Genomic DNA, 27,597 nt, shown 5'->3' with positions numbered 1-27,597 from the left:
CATATTTTGGTATTAAGTTAACATTTCTTAGAATTATTGAAGAAATGGGAATTTTTTATTCGCTTTGCTAATATGGAGTCACATTGGAAAATCCATTTTTGTGTTGCAGATAAAGGAAGACCTAGATCTAAAAAAAAAACAGAAAGTGGAAGAGGGAAACGATATTCATACAAATTACCTCAAGAATACAACATAGAGACTATAGTGGTTGCAGACCCAGCAATGGTTTCCTATCATGGAGCAGATGCTGCCAGGAGATTCATTCTAACCATCTTAAATATGGTAGGCAAACTTTAAAGTGCGCTTGGAATTTTTTCAAGAAAACTCTAAGGAAGAAATGTGTGAGTATAATGACATTCTTTAAAAATTAACTCATTACTATTCCTTTCTTTTACTGACATCAGTAAAAAAAAAAATGCTTTGGGTATGCCAAATTGCTCCATCTCAAAAGAGATATCAAAATAATAATTCACATCTTCTAGTAAAAGAAACCATTCTTATTGTTGATTTTGATGTGGCAAAACTCTCTGTTAGTCTTTTCTCCCTTTTTTTAATGCCCTTCTTTTCATTCTCTTATAAAAGGCCATTTGCTGAAATTAGAAATGTTATACTTCTTTGTATGTGTGGCCCCACCCAAAGTATTATGGGGTGGCACAAAAGTGGAGGTTGGTAATCCACTGAGCTCTTACATAGGTATGTAAAATTTGATGTCAGATATAATACTAGTTTGTGAGTAAGACCTAATAGCAGATAGCTCAGTTTCTAAGCAGCTGGATCACATGTGGCTAAGTTCAGTTAACAATTTCTGGACTGCAAAAATCTAGTTTGTACCTAGCATCTTACAGATGTTTACCACCAAATGAATCCTTTGACTTAATTGCATACCCTGCTGGTTAAACCTCCTGCAAGGCAGAATTAGAAGGTTGGAGTGAAGAGTGGTTCTTAGGGAAGAATGAACATAAATAAAAACCAAAGGCAAATGTCCATTTATGATTCCAGTTACCATATAAGGCAGGGTAGACACCCCTGATTCGAGGGTAAATATATGATGTTTCACAAAATTCTATTTTTACTGTTTTTGCTCATTTTTACTATTTGGCTTACTTGAGTGGTGAACAGATTTTCCCACACTTGTGTCATTTCTATGTTCAGCTACCCCCAGAGCGCTCCGCCAGCATTCTTTTACTGGGTTGACTAACATAAGCCTACCAACTTCAGTTTCTTCTACGTAGTTCTAGAACTGAAAGTAGAGGTTTGGTTTTACATTCTATTACAAATTAAAAAAATACCAATACCATATTTTACAAAAAATCAAGGTACCACATAAAAATTCACCTTGCTTTCCAGCATTACTACACACACCATGCTTTGGGAAAAACAGTTATAATGAGGATCTGATACCATTAATCAACAGTGGCCTGCAAGCTTGTCTTCCTGAGTAGCATTGAAGAGAAGAGCTTTGAAAACCCTTTTCCTTTTTGGCAGCTAGCTTGGGGAGAGAAAAAAAATACTCCGAGGAATGAATCGGGAAGTGGCATAATGCAGGCTTAGTTTTCAGGACTGTTTCTCAGAAGAAAGGAGGACACTGGCATTTTGTGGTCTTAAGAAAAATTCTAGGGTTTAGTTACTAAAATGCTTGTCTTCAGTATTGTGAAAGGCCATCCTTCCCTCTGTATCCCACTGAAATGCCTGGACAGTCAAGGCTGTGATGAGTATCTCAGAAGCTAGGTCTAAATTTCTTGGTATTTAAAATGAATTACCTAAGTTATTCTTGCCTATTAAGCTAATTTTAAAGTTACTTAAATGTTTTTAAAATATATATATATTTAATATATATATATATATATATATATATATATATATATATATATATAATCTCAACTAAATTGAGACTTCTCCCATGTCTGGGCCTTAAGAAAATAAATATGATTTTCAGTTTTATTTTAGGATTTTTATTTTTATTTGTTTTTAGGTTTTTAACCTTTTCCAACACAAGAGTCTTGGTGTGCAGGTCAATCTTCGTGTGATAAAGCTTATTCTGCTCCATGAAACTCCAGTAAGAAAGTCTTGAGTTTTTTGTTCAATTAAGTGGGTGAGAAGTTGTGTTCAGGTACTTTTAAGTAAAGTGAATGTGAGGAGTATGTTTTTTATTGACTTGAAAATCCAGAAATATCCACTAAGTCCCTTAAACTATACATGAAACTGGCCTTTAGATTTGGTTAATACCTCAGTTTTATTCTAAAAATGGAATGTTCTTAGTTTCCAAGATTCCTGACAACAGACCTTAACTTTCCAAGATGTAATTTTTAAAAGTGATTTTTAATGACAGTTTTATTTTCTTATTTAAACATGTGCTTTTGAAACCTTTTCTTATCTGTAATTCATTTTAGACAGAGAATATTCTGTGGTACTGTTTTAGTATGCTGCTTAACTAGATCTTTGGAAAACATTTGTTTCTAAGTTGTAGAAATAATTAAGTCATTTAAGTCTCAAAGTTCCACATTTTTAATACACTGCTCTTCTTTTTCAGAATAGTATGGAACAGATTTTGTAGTTATTTTACCCTCACAAAGTTTCAAGATTTTTAGCTCAGGCTAAATTAATTCTGAATGTCTTCCAGGTTCTAATTAATGTTGTTATGGTCAGCAGTCTGCTTTAGTAATTCATGATGTCTCCTCAGTTTTTAGTTTTTTGTATATCTGAGAATAATTTGCCTTAAAGTGAAATATCTTCTTTTGCAGGCAGGTCTATATATTGGGCACCATGGAGAGAAAATGCTAGAGAGTTTTTGTAAGTGGCAGCACGAAGAATTTGGCAAAAAGAATGATATACATTTAGAGATGTCAACAAGCTGGGGAGAGGACATGACTTCAGTGGATGCAGCTATACTTATAACAAGGTAAATTTTCCAAAGCCAATTAAATGACATTCCTAATTTGATGGCTGTGCTGTTAATTGGATTAATTTCTTCGGAGAATGCTTTTATTCCAGGTTTTGTGTTCCAAAAAACTTTTGGCATAATGATTTTTGTCATCTCCCTCAATTTATAATAACTGATTTCTGAACAGGCACATTTTGGATGGCATATTGACAAAACTTTTGGCTAGTTAATTCAAAAAAGATTTTTACCCTCAATTTCTGATATGAAGACATAGCCATTGATGATGATAAGTGAATTTTGGTGGAACTTCAACAGTCATCACCATATGAATAAAGCACCCAATATGTTAAACTCAGCAATTTATAAACTTAATGTTACCATCTGAGAAAAAAGTTTCAATTAAACCTCTAGCTAATTAATTTTTGTTTACATTGTGAATGTCCCTACTACTAACACATATTTGTAATGCAGCATTAAGGGTAAATATAAAAAGGTGAAATAATGAGCAACAATATACTCTATAAGAGCACTCTATGTTAGTAATAATAAATTTCTTGCTTAGAGTTATTAAAAATGACTAGTAATTCATTATTCTCTGGCACGTTAGTATCAATAGTATTGACATTTCACATCACAGAATACATAGTAACATCTAACCATGATTTTCTGTATTGGGTCTATTGACTTCATGATAGCTTCTTGCTGCTGAATTATATAAAAACTATTCTAGTTATAAATTATTCATAAAGGTGAAAAAAATATATTGCAAGAACACACTTGGACTTCCACTTCCAGCTATGTAGGTGGACCTGCTACTGGACTTATACAATAAACAATGATAAAACTGAAGAATATTCATGAGGCAAATGCTTTAGTCATTGGAGCATGAGCAGTGCAATACTGCAATCTCTGAAAGAAGGAAAATTTATTAAGTGAGCCCCACAGTCAACCCAGCTTCTTGCTGGGACAATTCTTTGGTGCAGCAAGCTGGAATCTAGGTAAAGCACAGCGGTCCTGCTGAGGATACCATAGATGAGGGTCCCATGCAAGGAATGGTGCCAAGAAGTCCATGTGTAGACCATCTGTGAGTACTTTGCAAGGCTGGTCTGAATATATATAGATAGGAACTTTCCAAAAGCATCAGAGTGCTATAACTATGGAGGTTAGATTTTTAAAAGATGCTAGGAATTGAGTAGATTCAGGCCACAAGAGTGGAGCAACTTTATTAATACCTTGTCATCACTCCTGGTACTTAGCTGAGAAAACAAGAAGGCCGAGCCTTCATAGTAGGGACACTGACCTGGAGAAATGTCTACTCTGACCTACCCTAACAAAGTCTGAAACCAAGCACCTATAAGATAATTAGGGAAGATAGAATTTGGAGGTTGAGTCTCACCAATTTACAGAAGCTTGGGAATTATCTTGAGCTTTAGATAGATCCTCCCTACCAAGGAATAAACTCAAACCTTGCTAAGTTCAGAGTGACCTGCCAGTAATTGAACTGCCTTCTGAAACAAGAGTCAGCCCTCTTCAGAGGAAGATAACAGAATCCTGAATCTCTTTAACATTATCATCTACAATGTCTCAAACATAATAAAAATTAGCCAAGCAAAGAAACATGAAAATGTGACCCATGGTCAAGGAAAAGTAGTCAATAAAAACTGACCCTGAATTAGTTCAGATGTTGCATTTACCGTTCAAAGTATTGTAATTGGAATCTCAACAGAAGAGAGTGAGAATGGGTAAGAAAAATTATTTGAAGATGTAATGGCAAAATTGTTTCCCAAATTGATGGAAAAAAAAAAACATAACCCTTATAGACCTAGGTGTATCTTAGGTAAATGAGCGAAAACCAAAGGTACCGAAAATAAGTTTTAAATTGGCCAGAGAAAGAGATACGTTACACAGAGGAAACAATCCTAAGATCGATGACTGACTTCCTATCAGAAAAAAATGAGTCCAAAAGACAATAAAAGTGGTATCTCTAATGTATGTATCAACAAAAATTCTCAATGAACTTTTTAAAAAGATTTATTTATTTGAAAGAGACAGACAGAGAGAGTGGAAGGAGGGGAAGAGGGAGAGAAAGAACCTCTGAGCATGGAGGTTGATGCAGGCCTGACTCCCTGCTGAACATTGAGCTTGGTGCCGGGCTCAATATCAGGACCCTGAGATCATGACCTGTGCTGAAATCAAGAGTCAGACGCTTAACTGACTGAGCCACCCAGGTGCCCCTCTCAATGAATTCTTAAACGTGCTTTCTTAATCTATGAAAGGGTATCTACACATGTATACACAAAAATATCTACAGCTAACATCACACTTAATGGTGAAAAACAAATGTTTTCCCATTAGGATTGGAAGCAAGGCAAGGATGTCCACTCTTATACTTCTATTCAGTTTTGTACTGAAGATCAGAGCCAGTATAATAAGGTGGGAAAAAGAAAAAGAAAGGTATACATATTGGGAAGAAAAAATTAAAAGCATTTCTCTTCACAGATGATACACCTCGGTACAAAGAAAATTTTAAGAAATAAAGCAGCAAAATTGCCAGAAGTTATAACTGGATTTTTCAAGGCCACAGAATATAAAGTCAATTTATAAAAACAATTTTATTTATATATATAGTAGAAATGAACAGTTGGAAAAATTTTATGGTAACCTCCAAAACCATAAAAGATATAAGAAAAATAAAAAAATGTGTAAAACCTCTAAAATGATACCTCCATAGCACTGCTGAGAGAAATTAAAGATCTAAATAAAGGTTTTTATTTATTGGAAGACTAAATATTATCAAGATGTCCATCTTCCTCACATTGACTGAGAGTCACTATAATCTCAATGAAAGTTTGTGCCAGCTTTTTTTTTTTTTTTTGTAGAAATTGGCAAGCTGATTCCAACATGTATTTGGAAAAAGAAAAGATATAGAAGAGTCAAAACAATTTTGTAAAAGAAGAATAAACTGAGTGGGCTTATATTATCTGATTTCAAAACCTATTATAAAGCTTTGGTAATCAAAACAATGGGGTTTGGGCAGAAACTTGGTAAAGATGAATGAAGTGGAATAAAGAATCTGGAAATATAACCATACATATATGGTCAGTTGACTCTCAAAAAACCCACCAATATAATTGAGTGATGGGAAGATAGTCTATCAATGAGATGACTCTACAACATCTGGGTAACCATGCGAAAAAAAATGAATTTCAACCCTGCTTTACAACTTATGTGATGTTAATTCGTAATGGAGCATAGAAAGCTACATGAAAGCTACAGCTATCAAATTCTTAGTAAAAAAAAAAAAAGAAAGAAAAATGGAGAATATCTACATGACTATAGGGTGGATAATAATTTCTTGGATAGTATACAAGAAAAGCACTAATCAAAAATTCTTAAAAATAATCATTTGGACTTCTTCAAAATTTAAACCATCTTATGTCCAAAAGACATTGATATGAAAATGAAAAGACAAGCCCTGGATTGGAGAAAATAGTGGCAATACTTCTGTCTACCAAAGCGTTTTTATTGGAAATTATATTTGTATGTATGTGTATACACATATATAGTATATAAATATAAAAAAGATTAAAACTCAGTAAGAAAGATGATCAAATAGAAATGACCTGTGTTTGTCCAAATAGTGGCTGGTGATTTTGAATTGATTAAATGACCTCTCTGAGTCTTGTCATTATCAACAAAATGAGGATAGTAGTACCAGGTCAAAAATATAAGACATCTTGTATAATATCTACCAAACAGTGAATGTTCTATAATTTTACTCCAAACAAATAATTGTGTAAGATCCTGTGTGTAGACTCGTACTCATGTGGAAGACCTACTCTCAGAAAGACCATTTGTTGTATTATTATAAGTGTTTTTATATTTATAGTTTTGTCAGCCCATAGTTAAAATTCACTTTCCTTTTTTATAAAATGATAATTTTGTAACATTGTGTGTCAACTACACTCAAAAAAATTTAGAAAGAATTATAATTTCATCCCACATTATCTTAACACATTTAAGAATTATCACTAGAATCATCATTTTATTTTGTCTTATATTGCTAGGGAAAACTAGCAACAAGGGAGGTAAGAGGGATTAGTTAAGAGTGGCTTTTAAACCTTTATAACATATTTAAAAAATAGTGGACACAAGAGTTTCTTTTTTCAGGACTTTGAAGAGAAAAGTGGTATTAGAAATGAGGAATGAAATTAACATCACAGTATTGGTGGGGGAAGACTTGCATGTAGAGAGTATGATCCTAATATTATATGTATTTTACATGTATTTAGTTATATACAATGTATTTAGTTATACGAATACATAGGAAATAAACTTTAAAATGTTAACTATAAGTATTCCCAGATAGTGGGATTATAAGCTAATGTTTTAACTTTATTCTTGTATTTCTTAAATTTCTATAAGAAATACACTACATTTTAATGAGAAAAATATATGAATTAGTAATCAAATTATGAGTATCATCCTCTTCAGTCTCAGAAGCATTATTTTGAACACCTAACAACCGTGAGAAGGAAGACAGATCTCATCAGGTGACAAGTATGTAAAACTCATTTGTGGCTAATGCATTCTGACATGGTTATTTCTAAGGGGTCTTTTAGTTATGGATAGAAAATCAACGTTTCATATAACACCCAGTGCTCCATTCAATATGGAGCACTGGGTGTTATATGCAAACAATGAATCATGGAACACTACATCAAAAACTAATGATGTAATGTATGGTGATTAACATAACATAATAAAATAAAAAGTAAAAAAATGAAAAAAAAAAAAGAAAATCAACGTTTCATTGTCTAAACAGGATTCCTGTTCAAAACCCAATGCAGAAGCCTTTGTTGAGGGGTAAACTTTGCTATGGTTTTGCTGTCATTTCATGTTTTATGGAAAAAAAAAATCTTTGTACACCTCTTCAATCTTTTAGTAGAAATGTTGATTTCAATTTTTTGTACTCTGATAGCTAGAACTTAGAATAAGACCTAATAGATTGCTTTTGATTTTTGGATCACATGGGAATAAATAGAAATAAAATAGAAAATAGAAAAATTTTTGGTTGAAAATAGGAAAAAACTATCAAAGGATATACACACATAAAATACTGGTAGCTGCTGACTAATAATTCTCCTTTTATTTCCTCCTGGGAATCAGGCTTATTTGAAGGATCCCTGTTTCTCCATATCATTCCATATCAGTGCCATAACAATGAAAATCAGCCCACCAGAGGGAATGTGTTATGTCTATTCTAAGTGGCCTAGCACCATTTGATCAGTAAAGTCTAAATTAAAGGTTTGAGTAAATGAAGTAGAAGACTCCCTTTTTAGTTAGTGTAAACATAAAGGTGATCAAATCTTTAGCTTTGTAAGGAAGTTATGAAAGATAAAATAAAAATTTAAATCTCCATGGATTCCATGGTCTCGTCCACATGAGACAAGCTAGCCTCAGAATGACTAGTTTCTAATATATTCTTATCTTAGATAATTATTAAACATTGTTATGTTATGTGAGCACATTAGGAAGGAATTTTAGATAGCTGTTAATTTGGGTTTCAAGTAAAACAAATAATGTTTTCATAAATCCAAACCTATCTGCCATAATAAATTTATTAAATTGTTCTGTGTGATACAATGAAGTAAATATTTTAAAGCTGACCCAGTGCTTATGGGCTCATAGTAACAGAAACACAAAACATGTCCTCTCAGCTATCAACTCTATGATTTCTTAGTGTAACTATCACAGTTCTCCTTGAAATCGTGAAGAAGACATAAGTTTCTTTGGAAAATACTCTTAAATTTAGACTTTAATTTTGTTAATGATGCTTTGCTTCTCATATTTACTGAAATGTTTTTGGTTTATGTGCATGCAATACTTCTGAAAGTTAGTTTTAAACTAATGCCATTGGCAAGTAAGATAGAAAATTTAATAAGATATACAAATGGTAGAAATATATTAATTTGATACAACTCATAGAATAATTTCTGAATGAATCATTTATAGGTATATCCCAGGGCACTATAAAACTGCACAGTGAGACTTATTCTCAGATGCATCTTCATTCTTGAAAATTAAAGGCTACATTTCATTTTTTTTCAATATAAATCAGAACTTGAACAGAATTTATTGGCCTTCCCAGTTGCCAGATTCTAACAGTATCATTTCCATAAACTCACATTATGAAACTCTGTGATGCAGTCTTCAGGCGTGCTGAGCCCACACGAGCCAAGGATGAGAGAATTTCAATCTGCATAATCACAGGTCTAGGCAGCAAACAAATCACTATCCCCCATCACCCGCCTCTCAAAACTTTGATTATTATGAAGTTAAAAATACATTATTTGGGCCCTCTTGGAAGAGGTTGACAATGGAAGAATTGAAGATTAAGAATTACAGTCTGATCAGAGTTTTTTAAAATGATGCTCACAGTTTATTCTTCAGTAGTACTGAGGGGTACATCCAGTGCTTTTGGAGAAAAGACCTTGCATTTTTTTTTTTGAAATAATTTGCTTTATTCATTTGTTTGTTGAGTAGAAACTGGCTGGGTCAAGGACTCTAAGTGCCCTTGAAAATAAGCAGTGCATTTGCCATAGTTTTATCATGTTGTTTAGTTACAGATGAAGTCCCTTGTTTCACATTATGTAAATCAAATAGCTATGTTGCAGCCTCACGCATTATGATATGATGTATTGTATGTTTAGAAAAAGAAAAAAAATCCCTTTCCATCTACATCTGAATATACTTTACACTCAGTGATTCTTGGCCCTACGGTGAAGATTGTGATTTTTATGTGATTCTTTAATTTTCTGCATTACCATATTATTCAGTATCATCTGTCGTGGGTGTTTCTTTCTCCATTTGTTTGCTGGCAAAGGGAATTGCAAAATAGAACTATTCATTATTTAATACAATTCCCCAGGCCTCTAACTCACTGATTGTGGGGCCCTTATCACATTACAGAAATGACTGTGTGTCACCCTCTTCTTTGTCTTCAGAGTAGAAGCCTTTTTCACTTATCTTTGTGTTCTTCCCTTTTATCCACTGCTTGGCATATAAGAGGCACCTAATGAATCCAACCACATCTAATTGTTTAGGTTGTGCACTACGCAACAGTGGAGGGAACTTTTTACATTGTTGTGTATGTAAATGTACCCCGAGAATTAAGCAGTGCACAGCCTATACATCCAGGCATGGTATCCCTGTGATAAATTTGATTTTTATATCTTCTGATGCAGAAAAGGGCTAAATATATCTGATCATTTACTTATAATAAAAATGTCAGCAAACCTTTTCCATTCCTCTTCATCAGTAGTTATATTCAGGTTCTGAATATGTTCCACCACCATGGGGAGATATTTTCCTACATCAGTTTTTGTTGGTTTTGAGCCACAGAGACCAAATTTGCCCAAGTTGAGCACCGAAAGAGGTGTCTCTGGAATTTTTTGGCAGAGGGAGAAAATTCTATGTAGTACTTAAAATCAGAGGAAGAATTGAGAAACTACACATCAAGAAAGACAGTGAGGATGGAAACTCTAGAAATGTCAACCACTAGATTTGGATGATTCAGGGCCATTCGTATTTTCCTACTGTATTATTCACTTTAGATCCTCTGAAAAGAGTGGGTTTGGGTCAGGATAGGGTGGGGAGGCAAATTCTGTGATTAGAAGCTGGTGAAATATGATATATTTGGAGGTCGTTGCTCAGTGGAGAGGTGAGTAGGGGATAGTTAGGGTCTTCCTCAGTGGCTGTCAAGCAATCACTTGGATTTTAAAAATTTTCACTTATAATCCTGGGAACAAGTGTTCCAATGAATGTTTTGTTCAGATGTATAAAGTTTTTAGTTTTGTGTCTTGAATATTTGAAAAGGGTGCTGTACACTGGTTTAACTTAGAAGTTTAGGGTATAGTATTTCAAGTGATTAACTTTCATGGGATAAAATTTCAGTGTGTCTTCCCTCATTTATTTAGAGTTGTCTTTCTAATTTGGGCATGTATTTTCAGAAAGATTTTTTTTTAATTTTACAAAAACAAGGTTTAAATATTAAGACACTCAGTGCTGACGGACATTCTGTCTGTTTAGTTCATGAAATTTTCTTTTTCTTTGCTATTTACTTTTTAATAATTAACAAAAATTAACCTACTTTAAAGCATTAATTCAGTTGGAACAGTAGATTTTTAAGGCATATGCAAATATTGATAAGATTATCTTCTAAATACAGAAGAAAAGATGTTTTGTGCAGTGAAGATTAATGTATCAAGTGATAACAGCCAACTTTCATATATCCAGAATGGATCAACTAGTTTTTTCAGATTCATCAGAATAAAAAATAATTGCCTATTTGAGAAAAAACATTTAAAAATTTAAAGTAGTGAAAATATGTTGTGCTGTTTTTGTTGTTTGGAAATACACAGTTATCAGTAGATAGCACATTGTAACACTGCATTGTGTGTATTGCACTTTGGGTATGACCCACTCCCTTGCAGTCCAATGAGAGGTCTCTGCAGTAGGTCCTCTCTAGACCAAAGATATCCCTGATATGCAGTATAAACCAGAGACAGGAGAAAGCATGGCTGCTAAAACAAACCAGAGCCAAATATTTAAGGGTGGAATTAATTAAGTGAGAAAAGGAGGAAGAAATGATAACCTGCAAGAGGGTCTCCTTTTCTGCCTTCCCTGAATCCTAGTGAAATATCAGAGAGGTGTTCTTAGCTAAGAGATCCACAGGAATAATAAAAGTTCAGGTGATTCTTTGTGAAGAAATTCATGTGATTACTTATCAAATTTGTATTATTTTGCTATTTATAACTGCAGAACAGTAAACATATTCCTAAATACTGAATATGATTTAAATGTATTAAGTTGATATTAAGTCCATTTTGTGCCTTGTGTTGAAAATATATTACTTAAGGTTATGTTTCATCTTTTTTGAACTCTACCCTTCTCTCCTTTACTCTAGTAATCAAGGATTGATTCTGTATCTATTTTATAGAAATCATGTCTGTCAGATATTTGCCAGAAGGAATAGTAAAAAGTTATAATGATTAATTGTTGATATTAAGTTACTTCATTCTGTAGTCCATATCCATGGCTGTCCACACAAATTTTCTTTCTGCTGCAACCTTGTGGAAGGGAAATGGCAGTATTGTAGTGATTACTAATTTTTACAATAATTCATAATTAACATAATCTCCACTTGTAGGAAGCCATCTTTGAAAAAAAAGTAAAATATTATTTGAGGTCAATGTGAACATCTCATTGAGGCAGTTATACAGTCTTTTTAATAGTTTGGAAAAGGAAGCTGCATAATATAAAGTGTAATAATAGAATAAGACCTATATGGCTTGGTTCTATGTACATTAAGTTCTAATGTTAACAGTAGATATGTATTTCTCTATATTAATTACCATATGGTAGGTTACAAGTTGTATCCACTTCCTTTAATTATATGATAATCTGACTTACTAGATAATCATAAAGTGTTCCCATTAGAGACATCTTGGAATTGTAGAAAAAATACAATAAAAATCCTTTTACATGCACAGATGAGCAAAGGAAAGAAAGAAAGAAAAGAAAGAAAGAAAGAAAGAAAGGAAGAAAGAAAGAAAAAGAAAGAAAGAGAAAGAGAAAAAAAATGTGGAGCTTCTGAGTTAAAGTGGTAGCTGCCCTGAGAGGAGTTTGTTGGACCTAAAAATCTGGATTCTTAGGTTTAACACATGAAGAAAAAACTTTGAGGCTTTGCAAAGTGGGGAAGTGGTGCTGAAATGATTGCATATAGCCAGAACCCTTAGATAACTCCACCCTTGATAAAAGTGGGATCTGGTAGAAGCTCAGCAAACAAGGACAGTTTGTCAACAAGAAGCATTCTGTTTCAGTCATTACCCCAGGTCAGGAAAAAAAACAGCTTGTCTGGGTATTCATTACCACAAATAGGATTTCAACATTGAAACACTTGTTGTTGAAAGCATAGTTAAAACTACTCTGAAGGGGCCCTCTCTTGATTGACACCACACAAGGCAACTGCAAATAAAGTACAACTAAATGAGTTCACAAGAGAATTTCAAAACACAAAATGACAGCATCTTCCATTGTAAGAGCCAGGAATTCCAGTAAAGAATAATTTAAAAAGCTGGGATTATTTTAAAAAATCATATTTACATGATTGAACGATCACACCAAAAAATGAAATATGAGAATAAGATATTTTTTGGGAAAGAAGTTAATTTGAAAATTGAGGAAAATAAAACGTTTATAAAAGGAATGTAGTTATACTTAAAATCTCAATTTCTGAGTTGGAGAGATTAGATGCAGCTGAAGAGAGCAGTAGTGGATTGGATGAAAAATCCGGGAAATCCTACCAGAAGGCTGCATAGAGTAGTTAAGAGATGGAATTACAAAAGAGTGCTTTAGAGTTACAGACATCAGAATGATAAGACCAAAAATACACCTAAAGGAGTTCTAGCACACTAGAGAGAGTATGAGAGGAATAGGCTAAATAGATAATTAGATAACATACCAAGTACCAAAGAAGATAAATAAAAACAAAATCAGTACCTAGACACATCTAGGTGGGACTGCAGAGCTACAAAGACAAAAAGAAATCTTAAAATTAACCAAAAGCCATGTTATATGTCATTTATTTCTCAATAAAAAATTAACCAGAGGGCGCCTGGGTGGCTCAGTTGGTTAAGCGACTGCCTTCGGCTCAGGTCACGATCCTGGAGTCCCTGGATCGAGTCCCGCATCGGGCTCCCTGCTCGGCAGGGAGTCTGCTTCTCCCTCTGACCCTCCCCCCTCTCATGTGCTCTCTCTCATTCTCTCTCTCTCAAATAAATAAATAAAATCTTTAAAAAAAAAAATTAACCAGAAACCCAATGCATGAAAGAAGAGCAAGTTGATCACCAACTTGTGTGTGTATATATATATTTATTTGTATATTTATATATATATATTTTTATATACACTGACTTCTATATTTATAAATGCTAGAAAGAAATGAAATAATATTTGTCACATGCTGAGGACCAGTAAAGTTAACCTAAAATTCTGTACTTGGCTACTGTTCCATTATGAATAAATACGTGGGCAACCAAGTCTGGAACAGTTTATTATTCATAGATCCTCACTGAAGGAAATCCTGAAGGATGTACTTAAAGAATAATGAGCTCTCTAGAAAGTAAAGATCCAAGATATTACCGAGAGGATATATTGTTAAATACATGGGCAAATCTAATAATGGTTTAGAAAATGTAAATTGAGATTAGAAAAATTGAGATAGAATTATAATGTCATATATAAATAACACGAAAGATTGAAGGGAGGTTGGATTAAAAGCATTTGACATCTTTTCTTCAGGAGGAGCCTGAAGATAATTTTTAACTTTAGACATTTCAAGTGAACGTGGTAGGCAGAATAATGTCCCTGTTCTAATCCATAGCCCCTGTGACTGTGTTATCTTACCTGGGCAAAAGGGTCTTTGTGGATGTGATTATGTTTCAGATTTTGAGATTGGGAGATTATCCTGGATAACCTAGGGGAGCCTAATGTAATCACAGGTGACAGGGAAAGAGGGAGGCAAGAGAGTCAAAGGAGGAGATGTGATGATGGAAGCAGAGACTGAGCAAGTGATACCATTTCCAGCTTTGAGGATGGAAGGGAACTGTGAGTCAGGAAGTACAGCAACCTCAGGGCACCTGGGGGGCTCCATCGCCTTCAGCTCAGGTCATGAACCCAGGGTCTTGGGATCGAGCCCCACATTGAGCTCCGCATTGGGCTCCCTGCTCTGCGGGGAGCCTGCTTCTCCCTCTGCTTGGCGCTCCCCCTGCTTGTGCACGCTCTGTCTCTCAATCTTTCTGACAAATAAATAAATAAAATATTAAAAACAAAGAAAAAAGAAGTACAGCAACCTCTAGAAGCTGGGAAAGGTAAGGAAATGGATTCTCACCTAGAGCTTCCGGAAGGAACCCAATACTGCTGATACCTTGGTTTTAGCCCAGTGAAATCCAGACTTCTGACTTTGAAACCGTAAGATAATACACTTATGTTAAATCATTATATTTGTGGAATTTTTTACAGCAACAATAGGAAACTAATGCAATGTAATTTAAATGTGGAAGTAACCATAAATTAAATACAGTCTAATGTGACTTTTCAAGCAGTCGCAAAAAAAAAAAAAAGAGAGAGAGAGAGAAAGGAAAATAAAACTAGATAGGAAGGAAGAGAAAAACAAAGAAGAAAAGAACAAAAGTATAACTTGGGAAATAGAATTTACAAATAATAGAGAAATCCAAATATATCCATAATAAGATATTAAATTCACTTCTATGTTATATAAATAGGTTTTATAATTTTAGCTGTATGCTGTTTATAAGAGACCTAGAGAAAATGAAAGCTGAAAGTAGAACAAGGAAAAAAGATAATACCAAGCAAATCTCAATGTATTACTAATATATTAGTATTTGTTAATATCAAACATAATAGATTTTAACTCAGAAAACATTAGGGTACATAGGATTTCTATACAATAGTAAAAACTAATTCAAAATAAATTCTAAAAATTCAGAGAGATAACTTAGTTTCAACATAAAGGAAAAATCAGCAGAATCAGAAGGAAACAATAAATGTATAACCACAATGGAATTTTAACACCTCTTTTTCAGTAACAGATTTAAAAATAAATTCAGAATTTCTCATTCTCTTAAGCAGTTTTATATCAGAATTGGTTATATAGCTAGATCACATGTATAGCTTTGCTCCAAACAATTTGAGAATATACGTTTTTAAAATTTTAATTCCAGGATAGTTAACATACAGTGTTACATTAGTTTCAGGTGTACAATGTAGTGATTCAACAATTCTATACCTTACTCACTGTTCATCACCATACACGTATTCTTAAAATCCCTTCACCTTTTTCACCCATTCCCCCTACCCACATGCCCTCTGGCACCCACCACTTCTCTATATTTAAGAGTTGGGTTTTTTGTTTATTTCTTTACATTTTAAATGAGCATGGCACGTTTACAAAACTATGCACAGATATTAAATCACAGCTGCTCCTGATGAGCCAAGCAAAATGTGAATTGAAAACTAACCATTGTAATCATCAAAGTAGATGCCATTGGTGAAATTGACAGGAGTGTTGCACTTAATTTTCATCATTTTTCATTTAGAACAGCATTCAGATGGCTATAACAGAGGAATAAATAACAATTTTTTTTATTTCTCCCTCACACACACACAAAGACTAATTATTGTATTGTTTGTAATAGTAAAAATTCTGTAGGATCTAAACATCTTTGCTTATCAGTAGGAAATTGCTTAAATTATAGTATAGAAATAGCCGCAAGAACAACAAAATACAACAAAAACATCAACAACTAATTTTGGAGAGCTTACTAGGTGCCTGGCATTCTTTTAAAGTTTTCTGTGTGTTAACTTATCCAACACATTCACTAAACTCACATTAAAGTGTTATATACGTGGGGGTGCCTGGGTGGCTGAGTCAGTTAAGCATCTGTCTTCAGCGCAGGTGTTGATCTCAGGGTCCTGGGATTGAGCCCCATGTTGGGCTCCCTGCTCAACTTGGAGTCTGCTTGTCCCTCTCCTTCTGCCTTTCCCCCTGCCTGTGGTCTCTTTTAAATAAATAAATAAATGTGTGTATGTATGTATGTATGTATGTTTTCTATATGTTAAATCACCTAATCTGTACTATAAACCTACATGGTAGATAGATGTCATTATTACCCCCTCTTTTTTGTAGAGATGACAGAGGCATAGGAAGGTTAAGTAAATTGCCTAAGGTCACATAGCTGGTAAAATTCAAAAGGTAGATAAAATTGTGCTTTCATATAGTTGGTCTCTGAAGCTCTTCAAGATACAGTATTCAAATAGCAAATTGTAGAATATTCTTCATGGTTAGACCCTGCCTGTGTAAAAAATACTAATTTCCTCATGCCCTTTTTAAAATGATTACTATCAGTCTTTTAAAAATTTTGCCAATGTTACGATATAAAATATTTGCTCTTTTTTTTTTTTAAGATTTTATTTATTTATTTGAGAGAGAGAATGAGAGACAGAGAGCATGAGAGGAGGAAGGTCAGAGGGAGAAGCAGACTCCCTGCCAAGCAAGGAGCCCGATGCGGGACTCCATCCCGGGACTCCAGGATCATGATCTGAGCCGAAGGCAGTCGCTTAACCAACTGAGCCACCCAGGCGCCCAAAATATTTGCTCTTTTAAACTGTATTTTTTACATTTGAATCTTCTATCTGGAGATTATTTTTGTGCCTGTGAAGCAGAGATCTTACAATATTTGTCAAATAGAAAGCCATGTCCCAATACCAGATACTATTTTTTGTGATAAAAAAATGAAATCCTGTAAAATTCAAAACAAGATAGAACTTTATTTTTGAAATATTTTTTTTAAAGATTTTATTTATTTATTCATGAGAGACAGAGAGAGAGAGAGAGGCAGAGGGAGAAGCAGGCTCCCAAGGAGCAGGAAGCCCAATGCGGGACTCGATCCCAGGACCCTGAGATCATGACCTGAGCCGAAGGCAGACGCTTAACCATCTGAGCCACCCAGGCGCCCAATTTTTGAAATATTTTCAATGAAATAAGGCAACATGCTTCAGGATTATACCAGGAAAAATGTGTCATTAAAAATTTAATAATTCTCATATTTTCTTAGAATTAAAATTTAGTTAATCTTACTTTCCCAGTTCTATTAAATTCTTGGAGATAAAGTATATGGTTCAATTGTTCACATAACTATCAAAAACGAGTCTCATAATCTCTATTGACTGGAAAAGTTTATTTTTACTTCCATTTTCTGTTTCCTTTTTAGGAAAGATTTCTGTGTTCACAAAGATGAACCATGTGATACTGTCGGTGAGTGCACGTAAAATTTTTTACACTTTTGAGGAGTTCTAGGCACCTTTAACACATCATTTGTTTAAATATAGGAAATTATTTGAGAGCGTTGGTTTTAATGGAATTTTTTTAGAAAGTCGGAGGTATGTATTTCCAACCTATGTGTTTAATCATTGGTCAGCACTTCAGTTATTAATGACACGGCCTAAAGACATAAATATACTACATACTGGAGAAAAATTTTAAACGATGCTTTAAGAATATCATGAGTTTTATTTTCTTATCACAGAGATGTACCATAGGTTCGACAAAATGTATTAATGTCAATATGATTGACCTTTTTCAGGCTAATGAATTTTTTTTTTTGAGTTATGTATGCTTGAAGTTCTTTGCAGACCGTGTCAAGAAACTCCATCTCATTTCCCCAGCGAATGAGGATTTTCTATATATGAAGTAGTAAATTTTCTGTATTTTGTCCTGGATATCTAAAATTCCTAAAATATAACATACAGCCAGTAGAATTCATGAAACCACAGCTCTTCGAGAGAATGGCTAAATATTTGCTAACCTAAGTGATATATCTGTATAATTTACTTATTTGTATTTATATAATAACCATATATTAATTATATTGCTATATACATATATTAGTTTAAAATCATGTAGTTGTATATAATAAGGCATTATTGGTAAGGTATAGTTAAGAGTCATGGTCTGGTTTTGACATGTCATGTGGGGTCTATTTCTGTAGGGTAGGATGTATTTTCGCTTAACCATCTTTGATGTGTCATATGTTCTTGGTAAGATGAGCAACCCAAAAAGGGCAAAAGCAGCATAAAGGGGTACAGGTGTTTAAAAAAAATCCATCCTAACTAGTTCCATCATCTTAAGTTCTCATCAACCATGGGTGATGAAAATCTGAGATAGTAAGTGGAAAATAGTTATAATAGTGTTAAGCAGTTAATGATGGAATCAAAGGAATGTTTGGCTCACGAGGGGCTATAGCATAAAAAGATCTGGACCCCCAAGGAAAAGCTGACTTGATTTAGGGATGATCTTTCTAATGTTAACTCACCTGCTTCCTGCAGTTTTTTTTTTTTTTTTCTCCTCTTCTTGTCGGAATCTCCAGAAATTAAATCTCGATGTAGAGTTTTAGTCAACCTAACCACAGAAGCTTTGAATTACTGATGAATCCTGTATCAAGACAATTACCTTTTCCTCCACTTAAACAACTATATTGCCCCTAAAGCCTTCTTTAATATAGGTAGATCCACTTCTTGCCTCAACGAGTACCTGAGAGAAATCAGCAGCTGGGGCAGTATCTCCCATAATTATGCATGCTAACCACCTCTTTCTAGCGTGGATGCACAGCCTAAGAAAGCAAGTGCTAACATAAGGCAAACAAATTTCCTTTTGATTATGACTGTGTTTCACATCTTGCTAAATCTGTTATTTGAAAATAGCATACATATTCATGATATATATTATCTATGAAGCTTATTTTCTGGTTTAAAGCACATTTGAATGATGAAGTACCTTGATGTGTTTGGACAGTCAGAGTTCATCAGGAAAGCATTGTAATCAGTCCCTCTCTCTATCCATCCTGTCCATTAAGAGCTGGTAGAAACTGGTTTTAAATACTATAACATAGGATTTGGAAAGTCCAATGCCCTTCCTGAGATCTCTCGTTATTTCTGAGTGCTTAGATTCTTGGGGTCACCTTCTTGATGGCATTGTTGAATCACTGCATCCTTCATCCAGGGGCCTGGGCTAACCTCTGGGCTTCCAAATGTGTGAGCTAATAAATACCTCTATTATTTAAACCAACTTAAGGTTTTTATTTCTGTAACTTGTGATGTAAGACATAAGACGTAGATTTTCCCTAATACTCATATACTCATTTATAAGGAAAAAAGAATATGGGGCAATATTAATAATTTCTGCTATTATTAAGAGGAAGCAGGTAAACTCCTCAATGAATTATTCCCAAAGTTAAACAAACATATGTAGCTTGCAGGTCATCTTAACAGCTCTCAATCTCTAGTATCACAAAACAAAAGAGATTAGGGCTCAATAAAGTATTCACTGACACACATTTAAAAATCTCCTTATAGGATAAATACCCAGTAGTGCAATTGCTGGGTCATATGGTAGCTCTATTTTCAACTTTTTGAGGAACCTCCATACTGTTTTTCAGAGTGGCTGCACCAGCTTGCATTCCCATCAACAGTGTAGGAGGGTGCCCCTTTCTCTGCATCCCCACCAACATCTGTCGTTTCCTGACTTGTTAATTTTAGCCATTCTGACTGGTAAAATGAGATGGTATCTCATTGAGGTTTTGATTTGGATTTCCCTGATGCCGAACGATATTGAGCACTTTTTCATATGTCTGTTGGCCATTTGGATGTCTTCTTTGGAAAAATGTCTGTTCATGTCTTCTGCCCATTTCTTGTTTGGATTATTTGTTCTTTGGGTGTTGAGTTTGATGAGTTCTTTATAGATTTTGGATACTAGCCCTTTATCTAATATGTCATTTGCAAATATCTTCTCCCATTCTGTCAGTTGTCTTTTGGTTTTGAAACAATGAATCATGGAACACTACATCAAAAACTAAGATGTAATGTATGATGATTAACATAACATAATAAAATTAAAAAAATAAAAAAAAATACAAATCTCCTTATATAATACTATGGGGTGTATTTTTGCCAAATGCTTTTTTTTTTTTTTTTAGAGAGAGAGCTCGTACAAGTTGGGGGGAGGTGGGGGCTGGTGGAAGAGGAACAGGCAGAGGGAGAGAGAGAATCCTAAGTAGGCTCCACACCTAGCATGGGGCCCAATGTGTGGCTTGATCTCAAAACGCCGAGATCATGACCCCAAGATCATGACCTGTGCCAAAATCAAGAGTTGGTTGCTTAACCAACTGAGCTACCCAGGCTCACCTGTCAAATGATTTTCTTAAGTCAGCATATACCTTCTTGCCTCTTCTATCTATTACTGATGTGAAGGAAGCCCATTTCACTTTGGATACTACATAATGAACACTTTGCATGAGAGGAAGGAGAAAGGAATATGAATTTTCTATTTATTAGTGTGGATAATATAGGCCTGAATGATGACTTTAAGATTACAATTTCCCTAACGTCTCCTAGTAGGTATAGTAAGAGAGGAAAGACAGCAGGCAAAACTTTTAATTTATGGTATTAACATGAATTATTCATAAGAAGAATGCCTGTATTTTAGAAACAATGGTTAGACTTAGGCTATGCATTATAATTTGAGCAACATGTTAATGAACATTATCTCACTTAATTCCTTCAAAATCCAAACTCTTTTATTATCATTATTACTTTATAGGTGAAGAAAACAGAATAGAACAGAGTATGGATTTTGAAGTCAGACATCCAGATTTAAATCAGACTTCTGCTGTTTATTACCTACATGGATGTGGGCACATTTTTTTTAAATTTTTTTTTTTTTAAGATTTTATTTATTTGCGAGAGAGAGAATGAGAGACAGAGAACATGAGAGGGAGGAGGGTCAGAGGGAGAAGCAGACTCCCTGCTGAGCAGGGAGCCTGTTGTGGGACTCGATCCCGGGACTCCAGGATCATGACCTGAGCCGAAGGCAGTCGCTTAACCAGCTGAGCCACCCAGGCGCCCGTGGGCACATTATTTAACGCATTGGAAGTTTGGATTCCTCACCTTTGCAATAGAAGCTATATTATTGACCCCACAGAATGTTGTGAAACTGTAACATTTGCAAAAGCGGCTCATTTTTAATTGGCATTCAGTATGCACTGGGTTCTATCACATCCTTTTATTCCTGTGAGAGGTTACAAATTTGCCCAGCATCACTGTTAGTAAGTGGTGGTACTGGCCTCTGCCTCAGATCTTAGAATAATGAGTCAGCTTTCCTCTATAATGTAATATACTTGTATAATAGAGGACAATACAGCTAGAAGTGCTACGTTTGAATGAAGTTACAGAATAAAATTGTATAAATTAAAATATATAAAGAAATGGCAAATATACACTTGGAAAAAACTTATTTATCAGCATTTTAACTTTGCAACAATAAGATATTTTGCTCATTTGCTGATGCAAAAGATATGTACATCTTAAATGTGTTAGGCTATATTGGAGTTGTGGGATATTATAAATAAATGATTCATTTGATAATTTGTACATATTTATTAATCTTATATTTGAAAAGCTGTTTAGAAGGTAAAAGGTAAAAGTTGTTTTACCATTTTCTCAGTCACTTTTTCCTGTTGTTTTTGTCACATGTATGGTTTGGTAGATTGGTGGATAGGTATATAGATACTGGAAGAAAAAATGCTATTAAATGTTTTTATCAACACAGTATCAATTCTAACACATATGCATGTTCACTCTCTAACATTCTTGAAGTTGAGATTCATTTTGTAACCAGAGACCTATAAAATTGTGCCAATGTAATTCAGAATTTTAAGATCTTAGGTTGGGTGAACTCTGTGATATTAGCAAATTTCAGGAGAAATAATATACAATTCTGGATGCAAGTGGCAACTGTTTATTGGTGTTGCTGGTGAAATTGCCTTACTTTCTGTGGCAACAAGATAATGATCCCCAAAGATGTACGGGTTCCAGCCCTGGAACCTGGGAATATGCTGGGTTACATCACACAGGGAAATGAAGGTTGCAGATGGAATTAAGGCTGCTGCCCATCAACCGACCTTAAAATAGGGAGATTATCCTGGGCTGTCTTTCTATGCCCAATGGAATTGCCAGGATCCTTAAAAGCTGAAGAGGGAGGCAGAAGAGCTGAGTCAGAGGGAGATGTGATTACTGAAGAAAGGCCTAGAGAGATGTAATGTGAGAAGGTTTCAACTCATCATTACTGCCTTTGAAGGTGGAGGAAAGTGAAACATCAGCAGCCTGTAGTATCTGGAAAAAACGAGGAAATGGATTCTCCCCTAGAGCCTCCAGAAAGATGTATAGACAGCCTTGTGATACCTTGATGTTAGCCAGTGAGAACTGGGCCAAGCTTCTAATGTAGAGAATTTAAGATAGTAGACTTGGGTGTTTTAAGCCACTAAATTTGTGGTAATATATTACAGTAGCCATAGAAAAATAATATATTTTCCAATAACTAATTACCTCCTCCCATGACTTAGAGAGAAGGAATCCAGAAATCCAGTGCTCTCAAATCTTTATAGACTGGGGGGGTCAACAATCCTCACCCTATAGTTTATTTTAAGAACTGGTAATGATTTTTGCATTAGATAAAAAATAGAAATTTGTATCATGATACATAAATATATGTAAAGAGCAACAAATGAGGGTTGTGCTAAGAAACATGATTAACGATAGGTGAACACTTCTAGCTGAGAGACTAGACTAAAAAAATAGTCTCTCTCATCCATGAGCAGTGAAAGAAAGGTGATCAATTCTTTAAAATCTTTCCAATACCAAGCACTAAGGATTTTACAGATGAGTTCTACTAAAATTACAAAGAACAGACCATTCCAATATTATACAGGCTATTTTAGAGAATAGAAAAAGGTGAATTAAAACCATATAAATTTTTACCAAATCCTGAAGAGGACAGTGTAAGAAGGAAAACAATAAGCTTTTCTCTCAGGAAAGAAATGAAAGAATTCTAAACCAAATATTAGCAGATATCATCTCACAAGGTATTTTTAAATAACCAAGTAGGGTTATTTTATTTGAGATTTATTCCAGAAATACAGTGGTACTTTAACATTAGAAAATCTTAAAATGTAACTATGTAATACAATTAAAGATAAAAACCATATGATCATCACAATGGATAAAGAAAATGTCCTTCATACAACTCAAAACACATTCATGGTAAAGACTCTTGGCAAAAGAGAACAAAGTAGAAACTTTATTAACTTACTTAAAGATATTTACACAAAATGCATAAATATCTTTTGAAAAATAGTGAAGCATTAAAAGCATTCCTTTCAAAATCAGAAACAAAGAGAGGATTTTATTATCACTGTTTCTATTCAACAGTGCATTGGAAATTTTAGGCCTTAAAATGCAGTGGATGTTATGATTGTCTCCATTTAAGCAAAAAATAAAGAATATGCAATTAAATTATTAAAATTAACAGGAAAGTGATGTGTTAGATATCCAAGCAATATTCAGTAACCACTTGCATTTTATATACCAGCATTTTTCAGTGGGACATTTAATTCAAAAATTCTATTAAATATATGGAAAAAATAAAATTCTTTGGAATACAACTAATAATAAAATGCATAGGATATATAGGGAAAATTATTGAGCTATTTTATAATTCAATCAAGAGGGTATAACTCAATGAAGATATAAACTATACTCATGGTCTGAAAGACTAAAGATGAAACCAAATGGCCATTTCCCTCAAATTGACCTAGTGATGGAATGTATTTCCATAGAAATTCTAAAGGGAGTTTTGGAGGAAAATTGATAGGCTGATTCTAAATGTTATGGAGGAGCTTAGGCCTAAGAATTGCCAAGACACTAGTAAAGAAAGAATATGGAAGGGAAATCTGTTTTATCACATATCAAGCACAGTATGTGATAAATAGGACAAGGCAGCTGCATGTGTTTGGGAAATTGACAAAGAAACCAGAACACTGAGAGCAGAACACATGATGTTAAGAAGTTTATTTACAAGGAGACAAGTTAAAATGAATCACATGGTTTGAATTTATAAAAAATTAGAAGAGAAAATATAGAAAATTAATTTTATATTTTTGAGGTAGAGACAAGTTTTTTTAAATAACACAAAAATGCTAATTATAAAGGAAATGCTTGATAAATTCAACTATATTCACATTTGAAATTTCTATGTATCAAAAGATATCATAATAACACCAGGGGAAAAAACAGACTTCTCTGAGGTAGAAGACAACCATATTTCATGGATTTTAAGGTGCCTTTATTGTCATTGATTTTTAAGACTTACCATTATATAATGTACTGCTGAAGAGAAAAAAAAACCAATGCGGTAAATTCTTAATTGTAAGACACTATCGATTGTAAGGCAAATCACAATGTGAAATAACGTGAATCTTGGAATTAGTGATGTATTTGCAACACACGTAACCAATAATTATTAGAACCCAGAATATAAAAAACAACATCTATAAGAAACAAACAAGAAGTAGATGTACCAAATAGAACCAAAGACTCCAACAGCCATTTTTAGAACAGAATACATCAAGGATGAATTAAAAGAGAAAGAAAGAAAGAGAGAGAGAGGAGAGAGAGAGAGAGAAGGAGGGAAGAAGAAGGAAGGAAGGGAGGGAGGGAGGAAGGAAAAGAAAGGAAAGGGATGTCAACCAAATTAGTAGTAAGAAAGACGTTCAGATTACAAGGAGGTTTCTGCCAATGAAAATGATTTTTTAAAAAAAGTATGATATTACCAAGTGCACTTTTAAAAATCAGAACAAAAATCTCCCATTCGTTCTAGAAATCTTAATAAATTCACATTTCAGCTTCTTGTTCTGATTTCTATGTATCTCTTTGGTCTTCATATCCATCTTTGTCTTTCTGTGCTGTGTTCCAGGTAACTTTTTCATCTGTGTTTCTCAGTTTATACCAATTGTCTATTTTTTTTCATACATATCTTTTTTTTTTTTAAGATTTATTTAGGGGCGCCTGGGTGGCTCAGTCGTTAAGGGTCTGCTTTCCGTTCCGGTCGTGGTCCCAGGGTCCTGGGTCGAGCCCCGCATTGGGCTCCCTGCTCCACGGAGAGTCTGCTTCTCCCTCTCCCACTCCCCCTGCTTGTGTTCCCTCTCTCTGTGTCTCTCTCTGTCAAATAAATAAATAAAATCTTAAAAAAAAAAATAAAATAAAAGATTTATTTATTTTAGAGATAGAGTGCACAGGGGTGGGAAGGGCAAATGGAGGGGGAGAGGGAGAGAATCTCAAGCAGACTCCCCACTGAGTGTGGAATCCAGCGTGGGGCTCAACCTCAAGACCTCACGACCTTGAGATCATGACCGGAGCCAAAACCAAGAGTCGGACACTCAACTGACTAAGCCACCCAGGTGCCCCTCTTCATATATTTCTTAATAATTTCATATGTTCAGCTATCAAGGATTTTCTATTTCAATAGCTCTTTTATTTCTAAATACCCCATTTGGCTTTTTTCTCTCTCTGCTATGGCATTTTGATAACATACTGAGCCTTCCTCATGTATTCAGTCTCTTCTTTTAGGTTGAAATCATTAAAGGTATACTTTTGAACATTCACTTAACTAATAATTCTGTTACTGACGTTCTTGTGGTTCTAGTCCTATTTACTCATTTTGTTGAATCTTGTTATTGGTGACTAGTCACTCAGTCATATAATTTTGTATTTGAGTTCTTATTTCTTAATTTCTTTTATCTGTGGGAATCCTGTATGGCCTGGAAAAGAAGTACCTTTCTCAAGATAAAATTTTTATTCACAGGGGTACCTGTGGGGAAAAAAAATTATTTACATATACCTTAGGAGTATTAGAGTTAATTTCTTGGGTTAGTATTCCTTGGACCATTCAGGTAATATAAATTAGATATGCCAACTATGAATGTTCTCAGGGGAGGCCTTTTTTAAAAAGAGAGTCTAGGTCAAAGTAGACAAGGTTTTATGCCATTACCTTTTGCCAGGGAACAGTTGTTTTACTAAACTACTGTTTCATTGTGTTGAGGGAAAGGAAAATGGTATCCCCTCCTTCTCACTTTAGATAGAAATAACTTTATGTAGAAGTTTCAGTTCCAACGTCTTACCTTGAACAGTTTCTCTTTTTGTCTCAGTGTCATGACTTGGCCTGAACACCTTTGATTTTGAGTTTGGCAAACACCCAGAGGAGCTAACATATTAGTGCCAGCTCAGAACTCCGCATTCTCCTTTCTTTTCCTTAGGCCTACGGAGGATTTCCCTTATTTATATACTCAGCCTTGAATTTAGGGGATTTTTATTATTTTTCATTCAGCATTTATATGTATAGGGTTGTAAACAGAATTGTCTTGCTGCTAGAAATGGAAGTCCAGAAAAACTTTTAAAGCATTATTATATATATATACATGTATATATGTATAAAATATATTTTACACACTATAGCTTCTCTTGGTCACACAGTTCACTTTGTCAGCATTCACATGTGCTGTGAATGTTTTCTGGAGAATTGGTGTTAATAGTTATGACGACTCCCACAAGTTTTTAAAACAATAGTTTTAGAAGCTTCCTTGTAGGTACTTAAATTGTGTATAGACTATAAACCAGTTATTCTCAAACTTTTTGGTCTTAGCACCCTTTTATGCTGTTGAGAATTAGTGAAGATCCAAAAGGGCTTTTTTTATGTCAATACAATTTGTCAGTTGTCACCATATTAGAAGTTAAAGCTGAGAAATTCTCAAAAATATTTTAAGTCATTTAAAATGATCAGTAATAAACTCATCAGAGGTTAGCATAAAGAACATACTTTTAATAAAAATTCACTCCATTATTCAAAACAAAAAATACCGAGAAGACATGGCTTTTATATTTTTGCAAACCTCTTTATATCTGGTTTGTCAAGGACAGCGCAGATCTTATATGTGCTTCTGCATATACAATGTTGCTATTTGTTATTTTGGTTGAAGTGTTTGAGGAAAATAAGGACCTCACAAAGATAGGTAGTTTGAAAATGGATGGGTACTTGGCTTTTTAGCATCATTTGTTGGTCAGTTAGAAAATATTAGTTCACTGAGTTGGGCAGATCTTGTAAATGTTGACACATTTCACCATGCAATATATAAAAAAAATCGTACTTGTCGATATCACCCTAAATCTCATCAGAGAAGTTTTTAAGT

At 34.2% G+C, this 27,597-nt stretch overlaps 1 protein-coding gene across 1 annotated transcript in view; it reads left to right on the top strand.

Annotated features, from left to right (window-relative positions):
- The window catches only part of ADAMTS19 (ADAM metallopeptidase with thrombospondin type 1 motif 19), a 214,333-nt gene that overhangs the window by 57,152 nt on the left and 129,584 nt on the right, over positions 1 to 27,597 (top strand). Inside the window, exons 5-8 of the mRNA XM_081825619.1 lie at positions 110 to 282; positions 1,973 to 2,056; positions 2,742 to 2,899; positions 17,737 to 17,780. Coding sequence (XP_081681745.1) covers positions 110 to 282; positions 1,973 to 2,056; positions 2,742 to 2,899; positions 17,737 to 17,780 — 459 coding nt within the window. The remainder of the gene's footprint in view (positions 1 to 109; positions 283 to 1,972; positions 2,057 to 2,741; positions 2,900 to 17,736; positions 17,781 to 27,597) is intronic.

The sequence above is a fragment of the Leptonychotes weddellii genome, chromosome 7 (genome assembly GCF_054177405.1).
Source record: "Leptonychotes weddellii isolate Sample4059 chromosome 7, ASM5417740v2, whole genome shotgun sequence".
NCBI classification, from domain to species: Eukaryota; Metazoa; Chordata; class Mammalia; order Carnivora; family Phocidae; genus Leptonychotes; species Leptonychotes weddellii.
Note: the sequence above shows the minus strand (reverse complement) of the source record. Positions and strands in the feature narration are given on the sequence as shown.